At 38.9% G+C, this 26,059-nt stretch overlaps 1 protein-coding gene across 2 annotated transcripts in view; it reads left to right on the top strand.

Moving 5' to 3' along the window:
- MOCOS (molybdenum cofactor sulfurase) overlaps positions 1-26,059 on the top strand; it is a 225,253-nt gene that overhangs the window by 158,127 nt on the left and 41,067 nt on the right. For both annotated transcript variants that reach the window (XM_069778726.1, XM_069778727.1), the window contains one exon: positions 12,402-12,601. In XM_069778726.1, the coding sequence (XP_069634827.1) occupies positions 12,402-12,601 (200 nt within the window). The remainder of the gene's footprint in view (positions 1-12,401; positions 12,602-26,059) is intronic.

Here is a 26,059-nt window from a genome sequence, read left to right as displayed (position 1 = left end):
TCACTTGTCACACTGTGTGGAGGTTATGATATTAGAATAGCTAGGAAGAATAATTAAAAAAAAAAGGATAGAACACAATGCTATTAGAAAGAATAGAGAGCAAGAGGTATGTCAGATGCTAAGCCTTCTCATACTCTGGAGAGCATGGTCTTAAAAGTAGGTGAGAAGACAAAGAAAAAGCAAAATTGCTGACCAGTGTAAAAAACCTCTCAGACCAGTTCCAGACCGCTGAAGTTTCAGCAGCTTCCTGAAAAAGGACTTGCTATGTAGCTGTCAGTACTGCTCTGTCTCTCCTGGGGAGTTCAAGTTGACTGCCTGCCATGGCCACAAAGGCCGGCATATCCCGCATCTTTCTGATCTCTCTTCATAGTTATATGGATGCCTTCTCATTTGAGAAAGCTCTCCGGTGAGAGTCATAATGGGAATTATAATGAAAGGGAAAAGGGTAGAGAAGCCATATCACCATCCAGGCTAACATTATCTGATAAACACTTCATCTGATCGTGGTGTCACTTTAGGACACCCTAAAATAGAACGACGCACCAAGGTTGGTGTGCTAGCAGTTGCATTTTGGTCTCACTGATTTAGTAAAATTTCCCTGTTGAAAACTGCTCAGTAAGTTCAAACCATTATAATAAACATTGAAGATGTTCTTGAACTCTTAAAAATTATTGAGGAGGTCCTTGGAAAAATGTCGCTGAGTACCAGTAAAAAGATTTTGTGGGTGGGAACCCGCAAAATATTGTAGGACCGTTATTGTTCTCATAAAATGAAACAGGACTGATCACTTACATATTGCTTTCCCTCATATCCTGCCATACGCGAGAAGGCAGAAGAGTTGCAGGGAGGTAAATGAATGTACTAGTTCTGCATGAAATGCACCCACGTGAATGTTTGACACATGCAGCCTTTAAATGCATTGCCATGCATTTAAATTCACACTTCTTAATTATCAAAGTTTTCCTCTTGGGTTTGCAGTCAAATGTTTGAACAGTTTGATTAATCACTGCAGTCCTAATCTGTCTGAAGTTAGCTGCTGTTTTGAATTAAGTGTCTTGTATCTCTTGCAAAGTACCACGGTAGGGTGATGTAGTTCCTCTAGAATCATCTCCTGGAAATCTGAGACCACCAGAGGTCTGGTCAGCCCAGAAAGGTTGATTCTAGAAATAGTAGAAGCTTGGGCAGCCTGAAATAGCTGTTCTGGTTAGTTCGGTTCAGAAGAGGATACCTGTTGCATAAAGTCACCTAATAAACAAAATAGACTAAAGAATAATCTTTAAAAGGATTGAGTCATTTCAACTGCAAAACAGAGCTCGCAACCGCTCAGCTAGAGAGACTAAGGCAAGGCAAGGTTTTCTAAGAAGGGGTCTCGTGTGATTGAAGCCATTCAATTTGTCTCATATATTGAGTTAAGCATCTTTCAATGTGGAAAAAAAGAAGGAGTATTAGATGAAGATATTTCAACAAATTCTTGTAATTCAAGGCTAAGGTAATAAAATAGATTCTTTGCTTCATATTATGAAATTTGCATATCATGTATCTCTGTGCAGTCAAAGGTCATGCAGCCAAGCTTGCGTCAACTTGCTTTGCTGTCAGTAGTAACGTTCAGTGTCTGTTAGGCATAGTAGCTGTATATACTGTGATTCATTTCTAAAGATTTTTATTTCATGATGCTTTAACTATGAAGCTCTTTTCATGGTCATACTTTTCATTTATAGTAGCAAGACTGCACTTCTCATTGGTGGAGCAAGAATGAAACAGAAAGTTACAAGGATTATCTCTGTATTTATTTCCTTGAATTTCTTCATTCCTTGGTAAAGCCCCCAATATTTTCTGAATATTTCCATTTATCAAATAATAAAAGGGAGCTGTTTCTGCATTCTAGATTTCTTTAGCAAATATGCCGCATCAGAGAAAGAAAGAAGTGTATGGCAGATAATACTAAATAACCTGAAAACACAAAAAGAGCTGTATTTCTGATTTTTCCCTTCAGTAGACCCAATAGTGTTCTTTAACATCTTAAAATGTGGATCTCGTAGCACAGTTTGAATAGCAGTAGCCGGTATTACCACTTTGGTAATATTGTGTCAGGACGTAAGAAAAAGCATTCCAAAAATGGAGAGCTAAAAGAGACACACCAGCGAGCGGCAGCCCCTGCTCTTTTTCCCACACTTCTGCAGAGCTCAGGTGTACCAGGTTGCCGTGGGAAAAGGCCAGGGCTTCCTTAGTGTGTGCTGCCTCGCTTCTCTTCCCTGACAGCGGCTCCCTCTGAGCTGGTAGCATTCATCCTTCACCGATGCCTTGCTCAGATCAGTATTTTCTTCTAACCTTGTCTAAGTCTGTCTTCAGGGGCAGTTCTCTAGTTTACCGTAGGTCTTGATTTACAGCACGAGACAGCATGTGGTACACATCAGAATTGCTCATGTCTTGAAGTACTTCAGCTCTTCTGAACTGAATCTGAAGTACAGATTCTGACTGATTTATGGTGTTATAGCTTATCGAAGCTGATGTAATACCAAGAGATTAATTCTTAATAACCAAGGGGTTAATTCTTTCTGAAGCACACGACCTACAGTCCTTAGAAGGAAGCAAAAACTAGAATAAATTACTTTATAATATTCATACTTTCTACTTTAGGTTTCTCTTCCAGTCTTCTGTTTAGTAAATCCTGCACACTGGACTTGCAATTGATTGAAATACCTATCCTGTGCTTACAAAATTACAGATGTTCAGTCTTTCTCCACGACACTACCTTGTTACTCATCACTCTCATGACTCGGAGGGCACACAATATTTTAGGTGCAGTGGATTTCAGAAGCTCATAGGAATGAGCAATGTAATGACAACCTGCCAAAAGTTAATTTATGCCAGCCAACACTGCAGGACATTATAAAAATACTGGTACTCTCTTACAGAGGTTATTGCTGAGTGTGCCACAGCAGTGGCCGTACTTTAGAAGTACTGGCATCTCACTTTTATTGAATGAACTCTTGAGAAGTGAAACTGGGACTGTAATATCATTGCTCAAACCTGTGTGTTGAGAGTGTTCAGCATTGTGGCAAAGTAGCCATTTTTTGCTCTCAGTTTTTCCTTTCACTATCTGTGAAACGTTCTGTATGTTCACACATCTCACTATCTAACAAACCTCGCCAATGACCTTCAAGAGATCTGAGCCTGCCACATCCAGGCAGGAAAAATGGCCACATGAAGGAAAATGTGTCAGCGGGTCACCCTTTGGTCCTCACAAGAACAGTGAATGATGTAAAGCAGAGTTAATGCTGTGACCTTGAGGGAGGGTCGATAAAAATGGCAGTAAAAAATTAAAGAATTCAGGGGTTCCTGAAATGTTTAGCTAAAGGTCTCTTTTGTGGTGTTAATGTAGATATTTATTAAAACAGCAGTTGCCTGTTTAAAAAGCTTGGGACAAGTCCTGGTATAATTCAGTTTAGGATGAGGTCCAAGAATCCTGAGCGCTTTTCAATATTGACTGCACGCTTCCTTATGATTAAGGCATCAAATCAAGGAAATTTCAAAGCAGTTTTTAGGATTCATTGTAGCTGCTTTATTACCTCTGTCTCATGAATGACACTGTTTGTTCCCTCCATGGTAGCTATTATTATAAAAACATTACCCAGCAGAGACCTAGTCTGAGAATGCAAAACAAATGGCAAAGCATCCTTTCAGGCTGTGATAAAATTATGAATATCAATAAATCCAAAATTGCACTAAGAATAATAGTGTTCTGTTAATAATAATGGCTAGAGCTTATTTTATGAACTTTCAATATTTCTGAATGTTACAGATACAGAATGGAAAAACTGAGTGAATTTTTAGCTTGTTCCATCACTAGTCAATGTCATGCCTTAGAATTTGTTGTCTGGAAACTTTTCTTTTTCTGTATCGTACTTCTTGGTTTAATTAAACGAAGCTGTGGTATTTCCTGTAATGCTGTGATGGGCAATTTCTGTGGAGCCGTAGAAAGGGTGGGATACAAAGGCTGCAGAAGAGCAGACATAGAGCATCCCCACTACTTCATACACTGGCAGCCACAGCCCTGGTTCAGAGATTGCCAGAGAAAAAGAGGGAAGGTGTCCAACCAATATTATCAGGCAGGGAAAACCTGGAATGCAAATTGATATCCTGCCTTGGGCACCAAAGTGTTTCGCTGACAGAGAAATTCCAGAAATGTTATGTAAAAAGGATTGCTAATGTAAAACCTGTAAGAAGGTAGAGTCAAACCGGTGGGTACTGAAGTGTAAGGTTTGAGCACACGATTACCCATTCTTCTTCACCTAATGCAGGCATGGTGAGCTTTGAAGCAGAACTGATTTATATCCTAGCAAGACTTCAGATTGGGATCTGTCATCTTAGGGAGAAAAAGAAAGAAGTTGGCTGGGTTTTCAGAATATTTTAAAGGGTTCTCTTGATGCTAAGGGAGAGATTTCCTCCTAAGAAAAACACATTTGGATTTATCTTTATATTCAGCTTATTTTTGGTGCAGGTAATTTGTCTCCATTGGTCTGCAGCTCCCCTTAGGGGAAAACAAAAACCAAAACAAACAACCCACAAAACTGCGGAGCCATTAGAACATCATGAGACCATCAAGTAGTACCGGTGACTGGCTCTTATAGAAAAGTTATTTGAGGGAAGAATTGTGCTTAACTGCAGACCTGATGATAGTATCATAGTCTCTGGCTGAGCAGAAGATGAGAAAGGTTTCACTCCTACTACGTTAAAGTGATTAGAAAGTTGTTGCTGACTCAGATAAGTAGGTAAATAAATAGATCAGTAAGTGTTCATGCAAAGTCAGTGCTGAATTAGTCTTATTGACTTGAAAACGTAACACTTATTGCCCCTTCTTCCGTTTTCTAAATCCCCATGACTGTAGCTTTGAGACAAAGAAACAGTTTTATGCTCTGCCTCATATTAGCAGTCTAACTGTTGAGAGCTGAAAATACCAGGAAACAAGCAGTAGTAAAGCTTTCACATGCTAACTTCAAGGAATTGTGCATAGCAGGCTCCATTAAACAAAGGACAAAGCCACTTTTATAACAAAGCAGAAAACAGGCCTGTATGTTATATTCAGGTTTCTAACAGCTACCGGGAGAATTCATGTGCTTTTATAGTACGAGCTTCTCTTGCATTTAGTCATTAAGATGACAGAATCATAAGCAGAAGTTGTTCTGCTGGACTGAGAAAAACCTTGGGAGATAAAGCCTTTAGAGGTAAAATGTGAGTATCACATAAATACGTACTTTTAGGGATGATTCTGTTGTTCTCACAGAAACCTCTGTGGGCTCATGTCATCCAGCACTCTGGAGCTGCGCTTTGAATGCTGCTTTCATGCGGTGTGCAAAACAGTCTACCTTTTTAAGAAAGCCTCCCCATTCGTCTTTTATGTTGCTGGTTTTATGGTTTGAAAAGTCATCCTGAAATTATTTCCTCTGCTGAGAGTATGGCTTGGGCTCATGGAAGAAAAAAAAGGATGGACAGACATGCACACACACCCTCCTCCGGCTCAAAAAAGAAACCTCATAACAATAGCAAACAGTAAATTCAATGTATCTTACCTGGAGCTTATTTGAATTATTAGAGAGTTTTCAGTCTAACAAGCAGTTAACTGAAATTGGATTGTACCTGTAATTAAAACAGTTATACTAAAAGTGAGTCAGCCAGCTGGCACATACAACTTCCCCTCTCTCATACTACTCCCAAGAAATTTAAAAAAAAAGGCAAAGTATTCTTCATTATGATGTTTGAAAATTAGGAGCTGCTTCTTTCAGAATGTGCTGCTCGTTTTATTCAGAACAAAGACTTCTAACTTCCCTCACTGTGTGAAAACAGAGCTTGAATTAGCCGCTCTAAAGAAGTGGGAGATGGGGCATCAAAGAGCCTTCTGTTCATTAAGATAAACACCAAATATGTGTTTCATGTTTGCTTTTGGTATAACATTCTGAATAGAGGATTAAGCAGTTGCTTCCCACAGTCTTAAACTATTGAGATGGTGTGGGAGAAGGAGGAGAATAAAAAGATTTAAGCTATTATGCAAAGAATTAGTGTTGAGAGAGTAAAAGGTCCCCCATTGCCCATTGAATTCTGCATGGATTTAGTAGTGTTGAGAGTGTAACATGCCGCTCCATTTTGGACACACAGAAAGTACATAATTAAGTTGCAGGAGTCCATCTAAAGTTTCAGTCTGGACACTGATCTTGTGAGATGGACTGTTGCAACTTAATTATGTACTTTCAAACAAAACTATGTACTTTTCACCCCCCAAAATTTACATAGTTTCATAACTGAAATTTCCTTTTAATGTAATTCTTTTTGTTACATGGAAGCCTGCTCTAATCTATGCGTGGCAAGGTATTATTTTTTTGGAAGTACAAATGACATCTGGGGACACAGATTTTTTCCCTTCTTGCTCACCAATGCAGTCACCTCGGTTGCAGAAAAGGTCATGGTCCACCCCACTTTGTGTTCCCCAAATCAATTTTTGTTACATGTGTTTTATAGATCAAGTTGGTTGGACTGTTCATGTGAGTCAGTGTGAATACGGGGTTTGCAGTCTGTCCGTGCTCTCTTCATTGTCTGTGACTGTGGATGATGGATGGTTTTACGAATTTGCTGATAAGCCGGTTGCAGTGTTTTATGTTGAGTTTTATTGAACTAGATTTGCTAACGGTTATGACCAATATTGGAATGCTATTACATTAGAAGAGCTCCTTTTGTTGACTCCAAGGAAGTGATAATGTATTAAATTCAATGCTTAAATTCCATGAGGGGCTCTTATACCCTTAGTTCTGTTTTTAAAAGTAATTTTTAGTTGCTGTGAGCCAACCTGTAAGCTCATTTTCATGTATTTTTGATTTATATTCGGTTTATTTAATCTTTAACCTATCAGTTGTAGCTGCTTAGAAGTTACATAATTTTTTTCATATATTTTTTCCTCTAGGCATCTGCTACTCCTCACTGTGGGAGACAGGCAGTAGCTAGATTTGGTCTGACTTAGGACAGCTGTTCTCATAATTTAGGGGAAAAAATAACACCAGGAAAGCGTATATTTAATATTTTTATCGATGAATGTAGGAGCTCTACCAGAGGACGAGTGAGCAAGGTTTCCTATTAAGTCTATTACATTTTTTTTTTTTTTTTTTTATTATTTGCTCTTCTAGTATTGTATTTATAACATTTCAGGGTTGCACATTGGGGGCAGGGGGCTGGATCGTCATGTGAATGTTTCATTGTCATGTTTGCAGTGTTTTGTCTGAAGCAGGATTGCTAAAAAATAGCAGTGGTTAGAATACATTGTTTAATGTGATTTTAAGCCAAAGCACTCACATTTGCAAAGGAGATATATGAAGCTACCATTACCAAGTTCATCCTCAGGAGATGTTCTTTGGGAGAATAACACTAAGTAGGTGACAGACTTCAGTCGGAGACATTCAGTTCTACACATAAAAGAACACCAAAAAAAGCCCAGAAATGAATCTTAATGTACGCTTCCTGAAGGAAGTGAAGGAAGGACTCCAAATGTTTGACAGGATTTACAGGTTCCATGGCTTCATTAGCACATTGACTCACAGGTCCCACATGGTGATCTGTCTCGTTTGGGATTTATTAGAAGGTGGCTACCTCTTGGTTTTCACTCCCTGCTGATTGGTTTGCTGAGATTTCAGCTCATCATTTCTCTGCCTCTTTGCTATCTGTTAGGTAATGCTGAAGAATAATGAATCACATCATTGATCTTTTTCTTATCCAAAGATATATGTGAGTTTGGATTTACTAGAGTAACAGAGAATTTGTTCACATAAACCTCAATTTCTGTGGTTTTTTCCCATCAAGTTAGAAAAATAACTCTATATTTGATTTATGGCTCCCTTCTTCCTTATCTCCAGTATTTAATTTCTCATAAGAGAGATAAGAACTGTATGTGAATGCAGATCACAGAGGTTTCTGAGTACAGCCTGAAAACCTTAAGCACCAGAGCTTTCATTCTAGAGGCTCAATTTCAGTCTCTGCTTTATCTTAATCTCTTTATTCAAAATCTTTTATAGATGTTGACATACGCCTATCTGTCTACAGTTCTTGCAGGAAGAACTAACATTTGAACATCTGAGCTACTGAAATCCTGGTTGTTTCAGAGAGGAGATTGTATGCCATTACATGTTTGCCATTTATGTAATGCAAAACCAGGTCTATGCTGGCTCAAGAGCATTCTATACTGAATACTTATTGGGCATCTGTGTATCTCATATTTCTGTGATGAGATAAAATTCCACTGGAAAAATAAAATCTTACTGTATTTTGCATATAACAAGCAGATAATAAGACAGAGGTAAGGCAAATACAAGAATTTATCACCAGGCAAGCCAAGCAGTGGATTTAGAGTACTGTGGTGACAACTGTGCATAGTTTGAATGCACAGAGTTTGAACCCTCTTAAAAATGTGAGATAACTTACGTTTCTCTTACAGATGACTGAACTGTCCCATAGTCTCTACGGATAGGCATATGCACACATGCAATTCCTAGGGAAGAGCTGACATTGTACATGTATCCATGGGTTATCCAATGCACTGGCACTCTGAATTTTCCATACTGGAACAGTATCAGTTTCCATAACAGTACCTAAATGGAAGTATAAGATGGGTCAGTAGGTCTGAGATAGTGCTAATCTGTCAGGACGTAATGTACAAACATACATCAGCAATATGAGGTTTAACAGCATCTCCACAGGTTCACTTAGAGGTCTTTGCCCAGGAGGTTTGTACACAAAAGTACAAGCTTGCTTTGTGAATCTCTTCTGCTCCATAACTTTGCTACTACAGAAATATATGGCATTCATTGTGGCAACAAATAGTGTGAAAAATGAGGTGCTATAGGAAAGAAGAATTAATTAAATGATCGTGTCTGGCTTAATGTAAAGTCAAAACACATACACGGTATGACAAATTAATAAGGGGCATATTAATCCACAGAAGTGCAGGAGTTTCCCTTTTGACAGGGAAGTCCTTACATTTCTACCATAGGAAGAAGTAAGTCATTAATGAGAGCATCCTTTGTGCTGAATGTGTTCCTACACACATAAATACAGTGAATGGCATTAGATAGCCTTCAACCGGTGTAATTTAGACTATATCAGATTCATTCTGATCCAAATTACAGAGTGCATAAATTGTTCTTCATTTTAAAATCATTTTTAGGAGCAACTAGATGCAATTCACCTTAATGAAAAAATGCAGTGATAAGGAATAAAATCCATAAAGTGAGAGGGAGTCAGGGCACTTGAGTCCTTCCCAGCACCTTTGCAAGATGAAGTACTGATGATTTTTCCAAGCTGTAAGTCTTCCCGAAGGCTTAAGGTGTGCTACTTCTTTTATCCCCAAACAGGCAGCTAGGGAAGAGTCTCCAAGTATTCAGAGTTAAGGAACTGGGCATAAAACCAGAGTTTAAAATGCAGGAATGCAATAAGGTAATAAATAACAATTCAACCATAATATAGAAGATTACCTTCTCATTTACCTTAGACAGGCTCAGTCAAGCAATGAGTTTTATTTTTGTCACCCTAAATATGAGACTAGATGCAATAATGCAAGTCCTTAGATCATGTTAGAGACCAAAGATTTGTCCTGGGTTTTATTTTCTCTTCTTCATATTCTTTTCCCTAGCAGGGAGAGGGAGATGAGGTAAGCACTGGATTTATGCAGGATACAGTACAGATCATTTTGTTTAGCAAAATGAAAATAAATCACAACTATTTTCTGAATATACCCCTCTTTCTGTCAGAACAAACTTCAGATTGCCGGCATTTGTTTCACAGGGTTTTCTGTGACATCAGACCTAATCACAACCTATTCTGCTACTTAAAAATACGGGACCCTGGCAACACTGCTTCCGCTCTCCAGTCACGGGGCAGCAAAGCAACTGCAGGCTATAGCACTTGGATTTGTCAGAATAAATAATTAAGAGGCTCATCAGCTTCTCACTAATGAACAAGGAAATGTGATTAAGCAACTTTAAAAGAGAATGGCTGAAGACAATATAGAAATGATAGCAGGATGATTGCTGTGAATGAGAGACTGAAATTTCTGAATAAGAGATTTCTTCAACAAGACACAAGGACAGTAGTTTAATCTTCCATTAAAAGATTCCTGCCAATTTGGAAAAGCTCTGAATCAGGACATTACAGACGTCTCAGGAGCTGACAAGGCAGTCACTTCTCTTAAGACAGCTACTTTCTGGCAGATGCTGAGAAATAACTTTTTTTTATTTTTTTTTTTTTACTATTTCAAGACTCTTAACTTCTACCAAACAATGACTAGGACATCTCTGACTAGGCAATCTTTTATTCTCAAAAACTCTGAAAATACAAATCATCTTTCAGACCAAAATGTTCTAGAGATGCTTGCCAAGTTTACTGTGGCTAACATCTAGAAATTGTACTGATTAGCTTCTGGCAACCTTCCTTGAAAGTGCTTTGTGTGTTAGTATCTCATTAAATATCTTATTCCTCTTTATTATTCTTTAGCACCAAAAAATGTACTTCCACCTTATATCTAATCTGTTTCTATGCTTTTACTGTCTGCTCTCCTAGCTTATCTAAAGGAGATAGCACATAATATAGAAACTTGAAGGAACATGAAATAACAGAAGTTGCTGTAATTCTTCAGTATGTCAGGAGAAAGATATCTTATTTTTTTCCTTTGTATACATTCATAAATGACACAGTCTTTTTATGAGTAAAGGCAGCAAGCAGATTTATGACAAAAGTCAACAATCAGATTACAAGATTTCTGTCCAAGGGTGGTTATATCAGACAGTAGAAGTTTCCAGATACTTAGATATAAAAATGGTATGCGCGGACGTGGGAGACTCGTAGTTACACAGTTTAAAAAAAGAAAGCAAAAGAAAATGTCAAACATCTTTTTAGTTACAGAAATGCTCATGTACCTCAAATAAGATACTCAACATTACAGAAAATACTCTGGGTCTAAAACCCAGGCAGAAAAATATTGTGCTACTTCAGAAGGCTTTTGAGGAAATTATTTCCTTTTTTTTTTTTCCCCCACGATGTAAGCCCACCATAGCGCAATGTATAATATGCATAATAGAAAGCACTTTGGATTTTCAGCCAAAATTCCAGCTGTCTCCAGCAGACATTTAATTGGGTTTAAACATGTTGTTAGCCTTCAGGTATCTCCCTGTGTTTCTTACAATACTTTGAGATCTTATTGTTATCTTCTAATTGTGTTCCATAAAGATGCAAATTCATAGATTTTTCAGTTTTTACATTGAAGATTGCCTGTACTTTACTTGTTCTATGTGATAAATTACTGTTTGATTAGGGTTAGTGTTAGGGTTATTCCTTTTCTTGTACCGTATTTATTGTCATACCCAGTTACTTGTCTCCCGTCAGTGGTTTATCCCAGTGAATGTCACAACCTACTTCTTCATTTCAGATTATATATGTTCTCCTTTGACTGAAATGGCTGCTTTTGTATCTGATAATTCTCTTTTAGCTTCCTGCAGAGAACCAAAATATCCCCAAAGCCGTAGGTGACCATGGTATATCATCCTATGGCATATCCTCTGAATACAAGAATGAGAAGCCATTTCAATAGGGACATCTAACAGAGCCACAACGTCCTCTCAGAAAGCAGAGATGTAGAAGAGGTCTCCATCTGTCAGGAAATCTCTGCAGTCCTCTTTTCTGAACTCCTCAGTGTAGCAAAAATAAAAACCCAAACCAAAGACAGACAACATATTTCCTCTTTATGCTTTTTCTGGGCCAAGTTCTGTGAAAACTTCTCTGCAAAGCTTCTCTGGAGCAAATAGATTGCATGGGTGTAGTCGATGAGGCATTCACAACATCCTCTTTTTCTTCTGCAAAAAGAAGAGCAAGCTTGGAAGAATATTTCTTCAGTATTCAAGTAAATTCCTTGTAGACTAACACTTGTCTTTTGTGATTTAATTTAGAATTTTATTATTTTTATTTTGACAGAGCAATTTGCTTTTTGTGCTGTGCTAGAATTGATGCCTCGTTCCCATTATCTCCAGAGCCAGAACTGGAGCAAAACTTGCTTTTCAAATTAACTGTGCCAGAACGTCTCAGTGATATGTATAGCTTGGAACTATCAGTGTTGTAATGCGCATGAATCCCTTTCAGTGTAACTTTAGATTTCTACAGTAGATAAATTGTAGATAAATCCTTGGTACAACACTACTTCTGAAGCCTTTGTGTGAGGAAAGAAACTTCTGCAAATTGTATATTCATTTAAAGGAACCCCAAAATACCAATTTTTAGCTAGTTACCTCCCACTACACCATTCTGAAAAATCATCCTTTTTTTACATTTCCATAAAAATAAGGCATCTGACACATACATGCACTTTTCTTTTGTAGGTGGAATGGAGAAAATAAAACAGCATACCTTCACATTAGCTCACTACACCTATACTGTGCTGTCTACCTTAAAATATGCCAATGGGGCTTCTGTAGTACGTATTTACAGCGACACAGATTTCAGCAATCCTGATGTCCAGGGTCCAATCATTAATTTTAATGTGCTCGATGAAAACGGAGAGGTGATCGGCTTTTCACAGGTATGTTTTTCTCTTGCCTTAACTAAATGTTATGTTTATATTTTAAGCATATTCACAATGAGTTCTGTATTCTAAAGGAAATACTTTGTCCATAGTGGTCCCTTCTGAGGTTTTGGTTTTGTTTCTTCATAGCTCTGCACAATATATACACGCCATTTTTAAAGTAGTAGAAAGAGAATCCAATAAATAGCACTAGCACAATGCAAAGTACATAATAGCCAAAGCCAATATCTTACAAATTTAATGCTCTACACGTAGGAAGTTTGGAAGTGGACTTTTTAACAGGATGCATTGACTAGGCAGTTTGGTTTCTTGCTGACTTCCTTCTCTGTGGTACCAAATAGTCTCAAATATTCAAAACATTTCATTTCAAAGAATCCCATATTTTAGGAGTGAATTAGCCGTTTATACAGTCTTGAATACTTGTGGCAATGTTCAGAAAAGACTGGAGATACTAACACAGCTGGGTGGGCAAAACAGTCCACAAATGCTCTGATGTTGCCTCTGTCCTTTGGTTAAAACCAAAACCTTTATTTGCACTTCTGATTTGCACAATTTCTAAGTAAAAATGGCTCTTGGCTGTTTCACTTCTTTAAACTCAACTGTACCCTCAAAGAAAAAATATTTTATAGTCTTATGCCTCCATTGTGGCTGTTTGCTGCAGTGGCTGCTTGTAAAAAGTTTCTTTATTGATCTGTATCATCTGGATTGTGCTATTCACCAGATTCTCGTCATTTCTGGCATGAGTACGTAGAATGAAGAACTAGAAAGTTTTCAAATGCATACCAGTCACATCTGCAGTGCCTGTTAGATTACTTTGTTTAATTAAAATAATGCGCAATGTAATGACTTTTAGAAATTAACAAGCAACAGCACTATTCTTTCCAAAGCTATAATACGTGTGATATATATATAATTGTCTTCTTTATGGAATGAAATTCTTTCATAGACATCTTATAGCAGTTATGGGGGAGAAAAATGTTTGCTGCTTCTTTATGATTACAAACAAAATACATACAGCAGAGAGTAAGCTTCATCAAACTGACAATACAATCTCATCTTCATACCTGTGTGCATGTCTAAAATTAGATAGGTTTATTCAAATCAAATTTAAATCTAATACTTCTGTTAATGGTTTAGAAATGAAATAGTGTCCTCTAGTTTGGTCATGTCTGTGATCTACACATTCATGTGGATTCACTGGTTAGTCTCCAAATGCAACCTAGTGGAGTTAGGAGAACAGTTTCAGAAGGCTCCCAGAAAACATTTTGGGGATTTTTTAATGAAGGGAAAATTGGATGACATTTCTCTCTGACATACCTACTACTAGTGGACACCAATTAATGTCTTAGGTTGTACTTCAGCTAGTATATTAAAAGAGAAATGACAGAATGTCCTATTCCTTTATGGATGATATCCCATCTATAATTAATTACTTATAGCCAGGCATCCAACCAGTTCTATTTGTCTTTCTGACAGGCAATTGTTATGTGCCCATTGCCTATTAGAGGGCACAGTGTGGCTGGACATTAGCATTTGGTAGCCTGAAAAGGACAATCTGACTAACTGATTCCAGAGAAAATACCATGACGAGGTTTGGAGCAGTTTATTCAGACCATTTGAGATTGGCAAGAAAGACTTCATAAGTAGACAGTGTCTTCAGAGGATACCAAGCTTACATTTAAGCCTCAAGATTTACATAATTTACATGATATTCAAAACTCTGAACTAAGTCCAAGATATTTAGAACGTGAAAGGCGTGTGTTGAAATACATGACATTTAACACCGCCACTGAAAAATGAAAGCGGCGAAAAAATGATGTCTTTCATCTGTGTAGCATTTGGGAGGAAAGCTGTTCTTACCTGCTTCTATTATTGAAATCCATTTCTCACTGTTATCAGAGTTTAATTACCAGAGCTAACAAGATTGTGCCACTAAACACAAACATGCTTGAATTACATACGTGGGGTCAACTGCACCAATAAGAAATAACCACAATCTCAGGTTCATCCTTGAGTAAAACCTTCATTGCAGTACTCAAGATCAAATGAAAGCATTTCATTAAAGTGAGGCGCACAAATGAAACGATACCATGATTGTACTCTCAGGGATGGCAGCGTTTTTGACAGCCTCCTGTCCCAATATATATGATATAGAACACTTCGATGTGAAGAAGTGATAAGGTGGGAGTGAAATAATTGTGGAAGTTGAATTGCTATTGCTTTTTCATTTAACTGTTTCTTTGTGATTGTTGAAGGGTATCACTGTTTTAGGGTATTATATTTGGAATAAACTTGCTTTGTATACTATATGTATCATTGATTTGATTGACAGTTTAATTACCGGTTTAGTTAGTTTAATCTAAATGGTAATTAAAACAATTAGAGGGACTTGCAGGCTTCAAACACCAATAGTCACTCAAAAGCTTTGTTTTTTCTTCAGATTTTTCATGAAACATTTCTTTATCTAGGGGTAAAACCACTACGGTTTTTAAATCTCCATAAACCTCTTGTCTTTGGGCACTAAAACTACATTAAATTTCCTCCTTTGAGCTGCACCAAATACTTCCCATGAAAATTATTTCCTTCAGTAAAGCTGTCTTGTAGACTACTATTGGTAGTAATTTGTTCTTGAAATTACTTGGGAGGATACCTGTATTCTTTTCACGCAAGCTGCCTGTCCTCTGCAGTAGCACGTCTGTCATTTTATGTTATGTGTTTATTTGCACTGCAGCACCAAAAAACCCTGGTTATGAACAGGGGTTCATGATGAGTACTTGACAGGTCCAGGACGTAAACCTGGCCTTTATGCCAAACAGCTTCTTCATATATACTTGTCTGGTTAAGAATGGATAATTCTCCAGCGTTATAGTTTTTGCTATTAATGAAGTGTGGACAGATGACAGGCTGGTGATTTTGAAAGGTGAGAAAGTGCAGGGGTGGAGACGAAGGACCTCTGCTGAGTCAGTGGTGCAGGATGGAAGCAGCAGAGCTGACATTAATCTTCTGCTTCCTTGTGAGGCTACCAGAAAAAGTAGCAATTAACCCTAGATATTAAAGGAGGTTTGTGATGTCACAAAAAAAAGGCACTGCATATATGCTCGATGCTGAGCTAATATTGCAGACTTCACACAGAGAATCACCATTAGGTCATTTATTAACAGTGAACACCTGCAGTCTTCAGCATATATGAATGTCATGTGTTTATACATCCCCAAGTCCTTCCAATCTCTGAAACACTGTTTGACAGCAAGGACTCAGCTTCAGTTTGCATCCTTGCCATCTTTTTTTATCAAAACCTTGCCTACGACTCTATGAGGTTCTAGCTTTGTTTGAATGCCAAAGAGGAGATGGAACAGCTGTAAGGGAACAACATTGATTTGAAACAACAATCATACACACACAAAAAGTGGGATTTCTTACAAATCAGGTCAAAGTGCAAAGTTGTATGTTCTCTTCCATTTGCAGATTTGAAAAAAATCACCATCTCTGCTATGAGGGACCTTTTGTGCCAATATTAAGTTTTCCTCTTTGTTGTGATAGGGAGAAGAGACCTCTGAAGTGTTCTTTATACATTCAGTAGATAATTGTAGAGTAATTTTGTAATCCTTTCACATTTCAGTCTGCAAAGTCAGTTTGGGAGCTGGAGGAGGGGGAAGGTGTAAGAGGCAGGGATGGGCAGATGGAATTTCACCTGAAACGTTGAATTGTATGCCCTGGAGAGCTCTTACCCAGTCAGACCTTCCAGTTCAGTGTTTTCTGCCCCCAGTGAAAAATAGCACTTCCCTTAACAAACTTTTTCTTTTTTCACCCTGGTCTTCTGCGACAATATTTTTTTCCTCCTGTGTGTCATGGGCTTAAAAAAGTGAGCAAACCATGATAGCTATCTTTTGAAAAATGGCCACCATTTCAGCTGTGGATTACCAGCTCCCTTTCCCCTTCTGCTTTTTCACGCTGCCTCCTTTGCCTGGAGCCTGAAGCTAAACAGAAGTAGCTTGCTGTGATTGTCTCACCTGCAAAAGTTCCCTTGGTATCCATATAAGCTTGCCACACCTCCTAAAAATCCTGTCAGGAAGGGAACAAGCATCAGTCCATTAGCAGTCTCAGCCTTCTTGTCTGCCACTGCACACTTGTGTGTGATAGACAAACTGCTATAACAGGAATCAGCTGCCAAAGATAGAGAACGTAAACATTTTGGTTTGCCTAAGGAAGGCTCTTCTGCAGCATTGCATATGGATGAGTTTTGCGTCTCGAGACTGAGAACCCTGCTCAGATAGATTATGATCAGTTTTGTCTGGGAGCCTACATTAGCATGTCCTTGCTCACTCTCATCAACCCAGAGAGAGTGAAGGGAGGTCTAGACTTTGAACTTATCTTTCTTCATCCATTTCTCAATAAAAAAAACCTATCAACAGTTCTCAGCAGATAACTTCCAGTGTGTGTCCCTTCAGCACAAATCTATAATGCAATTTGATGCCTGCTCTTACTATAGCATCTGCCAAGTGCGTCACCCACCTCCCTTCTATCTCAACCTCCCTTGAGTTAATGTAAGGATAGACTCAATGACCCACTGTTGTTTTTTTCCTTTCCTGCCTTTACTTTCTATCATTCTGAAGTGATGACCAGGGTCTTCCATTGGAATGTGTGGCCCCGTGGCACCTTCTCTACCCTGGTAGCCTCTTTCTGCCAGTGTTCACGTGCTAGCAGTGTAAGAAGAGGGCAAAACCAGAATGAGACTCCCCCAAGAAACAAAAGAAATTTTGCTTTCTTTTTAACCCCATTTATCCTTCTGCGTCCAAAGCATCCTATGGCAGTGAATTGTCTTGTAAGCAACTTAGCAGCCAAGGCAAATCCATCCCTGTGGTTTGAGATGTGGAGGGGAAAAACCAGATCTTAGGATTGCAGGGACTGTGAGATGTTACCCATCATCATTGTGTGCCAAGATAGGATCATCTTTACCTGAACCTTTTTGCAGCCTCTGGAGGCAGTTTGTTCTGGAACTTAGCTATATTCACTACTACAAAATATTTCCTGATGATTAACCTAAATTTCCCACAGTGCAGTCCAAAGTCCATTATCACATGGATTGGGCAAAGAGACACCAGTTTAGGCAGGAAAGCAGAAAAAAAAAGGAGATTCCAGTCATCAGAGGCAGAGGAGAGTTGAACAAGTAGTCTGAAATGGTGTTGTATGGGAGAAGTGTGACCAGGGAAGAGACAGAGCAATATAAACAGGTAGAAGTTACTCTGTCTGTTTGGATTTGGACAAGTCTGCAAACAGAAGTAACGTGGGACAAAGTGGTGTGAGGCAGGATGGGAAATGCACATAAAAGTAGTTGCTCAAGATAAATAAAATGGTGATAGCCACTTTGGTCAGGTGAAATCCTCACTTTCTGCTGTAGTCTTTCGGTGTCACCTTGAAGGATTCAGTGTCTGTCTTCCCCACTTATTCTAACCTCACAGGAGTGCAGAGAAAATATGTTAAATACTGGCAAATCTTCATATATCAAGTGGTGAATACATTTGTATATACACACTACTTACCGTTACACTATAAAAGGGACCATCCAACACCTGAAGTGGGTAGATTTCTTGAAATAATTGCTGTTTGTGTCTTAGACAGTACCCTCTGTTTCATGGGTAGATTAGCTCCAGGGCACTGTACATCTGGTATATAGGTACAGAAATAGAGCGATGACAACATGCGAACTAGAGGAGTGGAAAAAAAAAGAGCTACAGCATTTCACATGCACAGGAAGCTGTTACCAGGTCAATTTGATCAGATTGCTGGCCGGAGCCTGGTAGTAGCTATCAGTGCCTGTCTGGAAATTCATACCATGTCCCTACAGAAGGAAGTGAGTTGCTGTTAAGCAATGAGGAGGGATACTTTCTACTTTATTTAATCTCTGTGAAATAAATCTTCATAGCAAGTTATTAAGCAAGAGATCTTTGTTGTTCTTCAAACTTTAATCCTTTTATGTTTTTTCCATCTGTTACTTTTTACTTTTGAGGGAAACAATCATTCCGTTTTGCAGGTAGAAAAGTGCAGCATTTTTTTCCTCTGGGCTATAGAAAATGGAAATCCAGCATTTGTTAATTCCAGCTAAGAACATCTTTGCAGAGATGGTCAAATGACTCTGCGCTAGTTACGCTAATGCTTTTAGAAGCATAACCACTCATTATATTAATTTTGATGACTCAGGGAAAGAAAAGTGTTCTTAACTTTCCTAATGGGATTTTTGGCCATCTTCCCAACAGCTACCTAAAAATTGCTGGGGTGATTGCTCACTATTGATTTTAGCTATGGATTTAGCCATTGATTTCAGGAAGCCAGGGACAGGAGATGGACAAGCACAATAGAATGCAAACAGGATTACAAGGAGAAAAAGATTGTTGCAAAGATTCGTGTTGAACGTCCACTAATTTCCTTGGTTCCAATTAGTTTCCAATGGCGCTGTGGATGTCTCGTAAGCAGGGAGATAGCAGCAAACCACAAGGGCTTGTCAATTCATGGCACCTTGTTGCTTCAAACTGGCAAGAAATGCCATTACAGTCTGGATCTTTGCATACATTTGGTTACATGGCCCTGGGTACTCAAAGAGAGCCCTTACAACAAGGGGCTCGCAACACAGGAGACAATTTCATTGATCTAGGTAGAGGATCACTGACTGAGCATAAGGAGATGCTGTACTTGAGAGACTTGGTGTGATAAATGCAAACTTAGTAGGTAATGAAGCTCTCTTCTTGCTGAGGAAGTAGTGACAGAGTACAGGCTGAGTTGCTTTCTGTAATATCTCATTGCAGAGGGACAGAGGTGCATGTGAGATAGTATGCTTGAAATTGCCTAGTATTAAACTGCTCATCAGAGCTGGTCAAGGTTAGAAAGCTTCACGAAAGCCTAGACTGAAGGTATTGGCTGCCACTGCTTCTCTGGAGTGTCCTTGCATGTTGCTAAGGAAACTGGAAAGGAGATAAAATAAGATGCTCATAGTCATTCAGATGAAAGAATCTCAGATGAATGAGGGAGGCTAAATATTTTCCATTTAGTAACAGGGCCAAACTGTGGCTCTAAGCTACACACCTTGTTACACAGGGGAGAGATGTGAAAAGAAACCGCAGGGTAGCAGCAAAAGGACTGCACTTTTGACAGCCTCTGCTGGATCCTTTTTTCTTGATCTTGGTGAAAGCAGATCAGCTGCTTTTGAATGCCTGCAGTGTCCAGTTTCAGTCCACCATCTGAATCCTTCGAAGATAAAGAGAGCCTGGCCCCACCTTCTCTATTACCTTGCTTGCATCTTCCTGCCCCCCCCCCCCCCCCCAATCCTATATAGGACCCTGGATGGCCGTAATTAAAGTAATATATCAACACAGTCCATGATGGGTTTTTAACCCCACAACCTCCCTGTGATATATTGTCCCCATTTTTAGGTGACAAATACAGACAAAAAAGGATTTAAGTGATTTAAGAGAAAGAGGAAAACATGGAGAGGGTTTTGGCTGGGACATGAATTAGGTCTGTCACTAGATTATCAGTATCATGCACTGCACCTTTTTATTCCTAGGCGTTGTTTCCATTTCTATTAGTTTGCTACATTCCCCTTTATCCCTTCTTGATAGGAGTTATAGCTTAGTCTTCTTTGTTGTTTGCCTCTCGCTTCCACTTCTCTGACTAGTAGTAGTCTGACCCAAAGCCTTTAGCCTACAAAATAGCTAGGGATGCTCAATGGGATGTAGCGATACAGACCTTTTCCTATGAGTCACAAGGGAATGCTCTGTTGAAGTTAGAGTTAGGAAGCCACAGAGGGCTTGGGTTCCTTTGCTTTGCTTTTCTTCCTGGAATCCATCCTTTCCCTGATGTCATTTTATCAAACCAGACTTTGACTGTCAGTGAATGCAGGTAAAAAATAAAATAAAAAAATAAATAAAGCGCAGAGAAAATGCCATTGATTGGAGAGACCTGTGGCTGTTGAGATGCCAAATCAAAGAAAACCAAGCTGTTTAGCCTACTCATCAGCCCTTTCAGTTTCAAATAGCTGGATCTTGGATTCATGAAGTTTATATATGTTCCAAATAAGTCCATGCCCTAATTCACCACGTGTACGACAGGGAAGAAAAAAGCAGTTGAAAAAATGTGAGGTCATCCATTAACAATCAAGCCTGTGTTGATTTCTTCCTTTTAGCCACCCCGTCCCCAAAGTATCTTCTAGCTTCTGGATCTCAGAAATGTAAAATTATTCTTACTCCTTTAAGCATGGAGGACCTGCAGTTTGCTATGTATATGGCATCTTCTAAGTGAGAATACCCGCAGAATTGCAAACCACATATTCTGAATTATGCTGAAGTTTCCAGCTTGCTTCTTTCCCATGCAATCTTACCTGCTATTTGACTGCCTTTGAAACTAGCAGAGAAAATTATCACATTGACTGCAAAGTTCCTGATAAGCTAGCATTTCTACTACCAGGACACCGAGTTTGACAATTTCAGTAAATTTCAGTATCTCTGTCTAATACTTCACTGCCTTCTACCAATGGGATTTTGGTCAGTGAGTGATGAATGGATGTAGACTGAAGAGAGATTTACATCCACTCTCCAGTTAGTTTAAAACATTGTCAACAACTAGAGATGCAATAAGAAGGAGAGGATCAGATTCATCAATACTGTGGGAACCTGCCCACATAGAAATTTTTTCCCTGGCATGGGAGAAAATGCCTCTGTTGCAGGAAGCCATGCAGTTAAAACAGTTTAAAGATACTGTAACTCATCTAAAATGCTTTTTTCCCCCTACTAAATGATATGGAAACAAGTGCTGATATTTTTTTTTTCTTCTGACCTACTTTTTATTAAATTGTATTAAACAAGACTAAGTATGCATTTGCATCAGCAACAACATTTCACAGTCAAATGCTGGATGACAGAAAGAGCTAGCTTACTTTCTCTCCAATTCCATGCCATGAATCAGTGAATTAATTTACCAGTGGATGTGGAGAACAGTGTCTTGAAGCCTGTTTTATAACCAGCCATCAGTGGTGTGCAGTGAAATTCTTGTAATGAGCAAATCCATCAGACAGACAAACTGCTCTGAAATTTGGGCATTGTAGAAAGTAGAATGAGAAGTCCTAATCCCAATTCCTGAAGGACAGTACCTGCCAGTATTGACTTATATCATTTTAGGGTTTTGGGGACACTTCGTGATTTATTAGAAAAACTTCCTTTATTCATGTGAATAATTCTTGTGATACTCAGTAAAATAACTTGCACAAATAAGAAGTACTTGCTTGAATAAGAGCTACAGAATTGGATCCTATAGGAATGACTTCAGCAGGGGCTCCTAAAGAATCCATCGTTCTTAGTGAAAATCTTAGATTTAGTTGATTAGGTTATCATGCAAAATTATGTGCTATTTGTAAATCTTTACTATCGCTTAGTATATATATCTACCTACAGTAAGCGTCATTCTCAGACTTATTTCAGTGGAGCCTGAAGCCAGAGAAAAGCTTACACCCTTCAGCTGGCTGTGGCCCCGAAGGGAATGGATAGCAGAAGTCAGTCATTTAGCAAAGGCAGAGAAGTCACCAGTGCAGCTGTGTGACAGAATGGGAAATCAGAACACACCAGAATCTCACTTCTTTTCAGAGCTATCCAGCTGCTCAGTGTGAACTAAAATACCAGATATCCAAGAGGGGACTATTGTAGGGTAATACATTAAAACCAGGGGGGAAAAAAAAAAGAAGTCTTGACCTCAATATTTTTTATATTAAAAAAAAAAAATTTTAATAGTATTTATCAGATATACTATGAAAAAAACCTAAATGTGAGCATTTGGTCATTCTGGCAACACTAAAGGAAAGCTCACTGAGGAGGGCAGCTGTGCTTAAATTAGAAATTATCTCTGAAAAAAAAGAACTATTTTAAAATTTCTTTATATGAACTTCATTCATGTGTGTCTATTAAACTTGAAGACTATGGCCTGGAAGTGCAAAAAGCACCTTTTGCTTGTCAAAAATCAAGACAACCTGACATCAGAAGTGTTGGGGTGTGAAGCAACCTGCAGGATCTGGCCCACAGTAGAGAGCTTCGGAAAAAGTAATGAATGCCAAGGGGACAGAGGGACAGAAGGACTCTAAGATGTCGCGATGGCTTCATTACCATGTCCTCACCGACTGACATCAGTAAAAATGCTGCAAGATTTCTGAATGTGTTTTGCAGTTTAATTGTATTCTTTAAGCTCTGAAAGACCAAGGCACAATAGTTCCAAATATCAGACCCGTGGAAACACCAAAACTGACAATCTGAGTACATTAAGCTGTGTACTTACCATTAGTACCATTCATGCTTCACTGATGAACGTATGCCTGGCTCCCAAAAGTCAGCTGCCGCTGTTACACAGCGCTGCAAGCAGCGTTCTGTATTTCATAACCCTGAGCTCAACACCCATTATTGCTCCTTATGGTAATTTTAAAGATGTGCTTTATTTAAATAAGCTTTTCTTCATTGAAATAACTGTAACAGATGTTTTATGTTCTATTTGTTTTGCTATGTGGTAGCACTGCAGAGAGAGATTAAATTAACTCCCCAAGTAGCATATTTCTAGGGTGAAACTAAACAAGAAGAAATAGAAGCATATGTCCAAGGGAAAGTCGAGCATGCATTCAAAGGACAGATAGATTTCCAGTGCTGCCCGCACTGATTCTTTCCATGGTGTCATCGTTTGCAAGGAAAAGTGTGCATCACACTCCCAAGACCTGTGAGCATTATCACATTGGTGATAATGGAGTTTGATTAATACTAAAGCTACGGATAACTTATCTTTGTTCTCCTGAACCACAATTCCCTATATTCCTCTGATGTTCGTATGTTGTTATATATCAATAATCCTTGTCTACTGTGCAGATTCATATATATCGCAACTAAAAGTATTGTTGGAGAAGGGCATTGGGTCGCACTGCGAGAATGAAATTACTGTTCATTAAAGAACAGTAATAATTTATTTGACAAAATTGAAAAGATTTTTTAAAAAATTTTGTTATCAATTCCTTGAAGTTGTGTCATGGAAATTTCATTATGCTACATACACTTTGATAAGCAAGGTTACCCCATCAATGTTTCTTCAAAAAGTAATAATAATAAAAAGATTATATATTTTAAAGTTTTTTGTATACTGAGCAAATAAGCCCAAACACTGTATGAATTCAGTAGTGAAGTACGTGTCATGATTTTTGCCTTGCTTGTCATCATTAACAGAACAATAGATCCACCCATGAGTCACTAGCACCATGACAAACCGTGTTATGCCAAGATGACAACTTTTCTCATCTAAATGAAAAAAGAAGTCAAGAAAATGTCACTGCTCCCAGATTGAAGTCTTCTGACAAAACAAAGCTAATGACGCCACAACAGTCTTTCTCAACAGATGCCTTTTACTATAACTTTGATTTGAGAAACATGCTTTGAACACAGGGTATTCTCCAAGGCATTAATCATGAATAGGGATCTTGGGACTGATTCTATTCTCTGCTGTCCAAGTCTGGATATATGGAGTTATTTTGATTGTGTCTCCATTTGAGAACCGTACCATTTTGAACGGAACTAGTGGCGCAGAACATATTTAAGTGTGAATTTGAGAACTTGTCCACTATAATGGTGCAGGATTTCTTCTGTGTATACAGCACATTTTTGTGCAGAGTACCCTGTGCTCCGCATATGAAAAAAAAAAAAAATTAAAAATTAAATGCTGTTTGAACTGTTTTTAGCGGAGCTAAACTCTACTTAGGTTTAATTATTTCAGCCTGGAGTAAGTTCTGATAGAAGGCTTGGGTTTTTAAGCTACTGAGATAGTGAAATTAAAGGTGCTTGGTATCTCACACAGTTAAACTCCGAGATGTCAGAAGATATGCTGACATCAGAAGATTGATGACATCAGAAGATAGGAGACAGAAGATAGGCTGAATTATTCCAGAAAGTATTTGCTACATATATTGGGGTATTATTCTCTACAAAGAGAATTTCTGTTAAAAATAATAAAAGCCAATAGAGATTAAGCTGGCTAGAAAAACGAGGTAGAATGTTTACATTGATACCTCAGGCAGATAAAGCATGAGCTCACGGTTAGGAAAGTGGCTAGTTTGAGATGGTCGACACGTCCATTCCTGCCCCTTTTGGCTGTCTCTCCGTGCGTAGCTGAGCCTGAGCTCCCTGCGAGAAGGATTGTGCCACTGGCGTGGCGGGTTCTCTCGCTCTGCGGCATGGTTTTTCTCAGAGCTCTCAGCCCTCCTTTTTGCAGAAAAAGGAGCAAAAGCACAGAGAGGTTAATGCAGCTTGCGCGAGGTTGTTCTGGAAGTCTGTGGTAGCGATAGAATGTGCCAGGTTTCGTGCTTTCTGACCGTTTGACTGTCCTTTCTCCCAGTCCTGACCGGGAACGTTCATCATTTGTTGTCAAAGAAATAACTGGCGCCAGCCGTACCTGCTCAGCTAACCTTACCGGCTGCTGTTGTTGCTTTTTGAAATCAACACAAAGCGTTTTCAGATCCCTGCAGTGTGCTTCCATGGTTTCTTAGCTGTGCTAAGTGGATCCCCACGGTGTGCTTCCGTTGTTTCTTAGCTGCGCTACGGAACCCTGACGATCTGTGTCTCTCCTCTGCGGTGCTGCCCTGCCGGTGCCGTCCTCTCGGTGCACGCGTATACGCGTCTCCTTCCGAGGCACATATAGACACGTGCTTCTGTTCTCTTTGCACATCTTTTTCATTCCTTCACATAATTTATTCATGCTAGTTTGTCATCAGGTATTGTATTTCTGCCCATTCAGTATTTAGTGGACGATAAAGAAATGGTATAACGCAGAACAGCACAGCACAAGGAAAAAGTACACCAGGGACTTGGTAGACTGGGTGGTTGTATGTGGAAGACTCAAGGAGGTATTCCAGTTTAGTCCCTGCCCTGTCAGATGTTCTTGCCTACCGGGGGGGGCTGATTCTTCAAGCACTCATGTGCCAAAATCCCACAGATATAGTCAGTATCTGCGATGAGGACTTTCCGTTTCAGATCTTTGGAGAAGAAGGTTTTCTTTAGCTGACTGAAGAGGTGCCCCAGGGCTCTCTCCAGTCTCTGCAGAGGCAGTTGTAGGTGATGGTTCTGTCAAGACACTGAATGACACTTGACTGCAGGCCTGTAATTAGCACTAGTGATGTGAATGAACCTGTTCACAGGTTTAAAATTAAGCACATCTACTAGCATTAACAGGATCAGGACCTGAACTGATACGCTCTGTGTGTGTGTGTGTTGTGTGCACTCTTTCTCAATGCCAAGGTAAGCATTTCTGTTTCCACCACTGTTTTCTTTCAGCTGAAATAACAAGGCTGAAAAATCCTAAATGTGAATGGGAGTGATAAAAGCTACAGTAAGTTGTTAATAATTTAGAGAGGTAATTTACCTCCAACTGATTTGTACCTTTAAAACATTGTAT

Source organism: Haliaeetus albicilla, chromosome 3, assembly GCF_947461875.1.
Source record: "Haliaeetus albicilla chromosome 3, bHalAlb1.1, whole genome shotgun sequence".
In the NCBI taxonomy this organism is placed as follows: Eukaryota; Metazoa; Chordata; class Aves; order Accipitriformes; family Accipitridae; genus Haliaeetus; species Haliaeetus albicilla.
The sequence above is the reverse complement of the archived record's forward strand: the minus strand, read 5'-3'. Positions and strand labels throughout refer to the sequence as shown.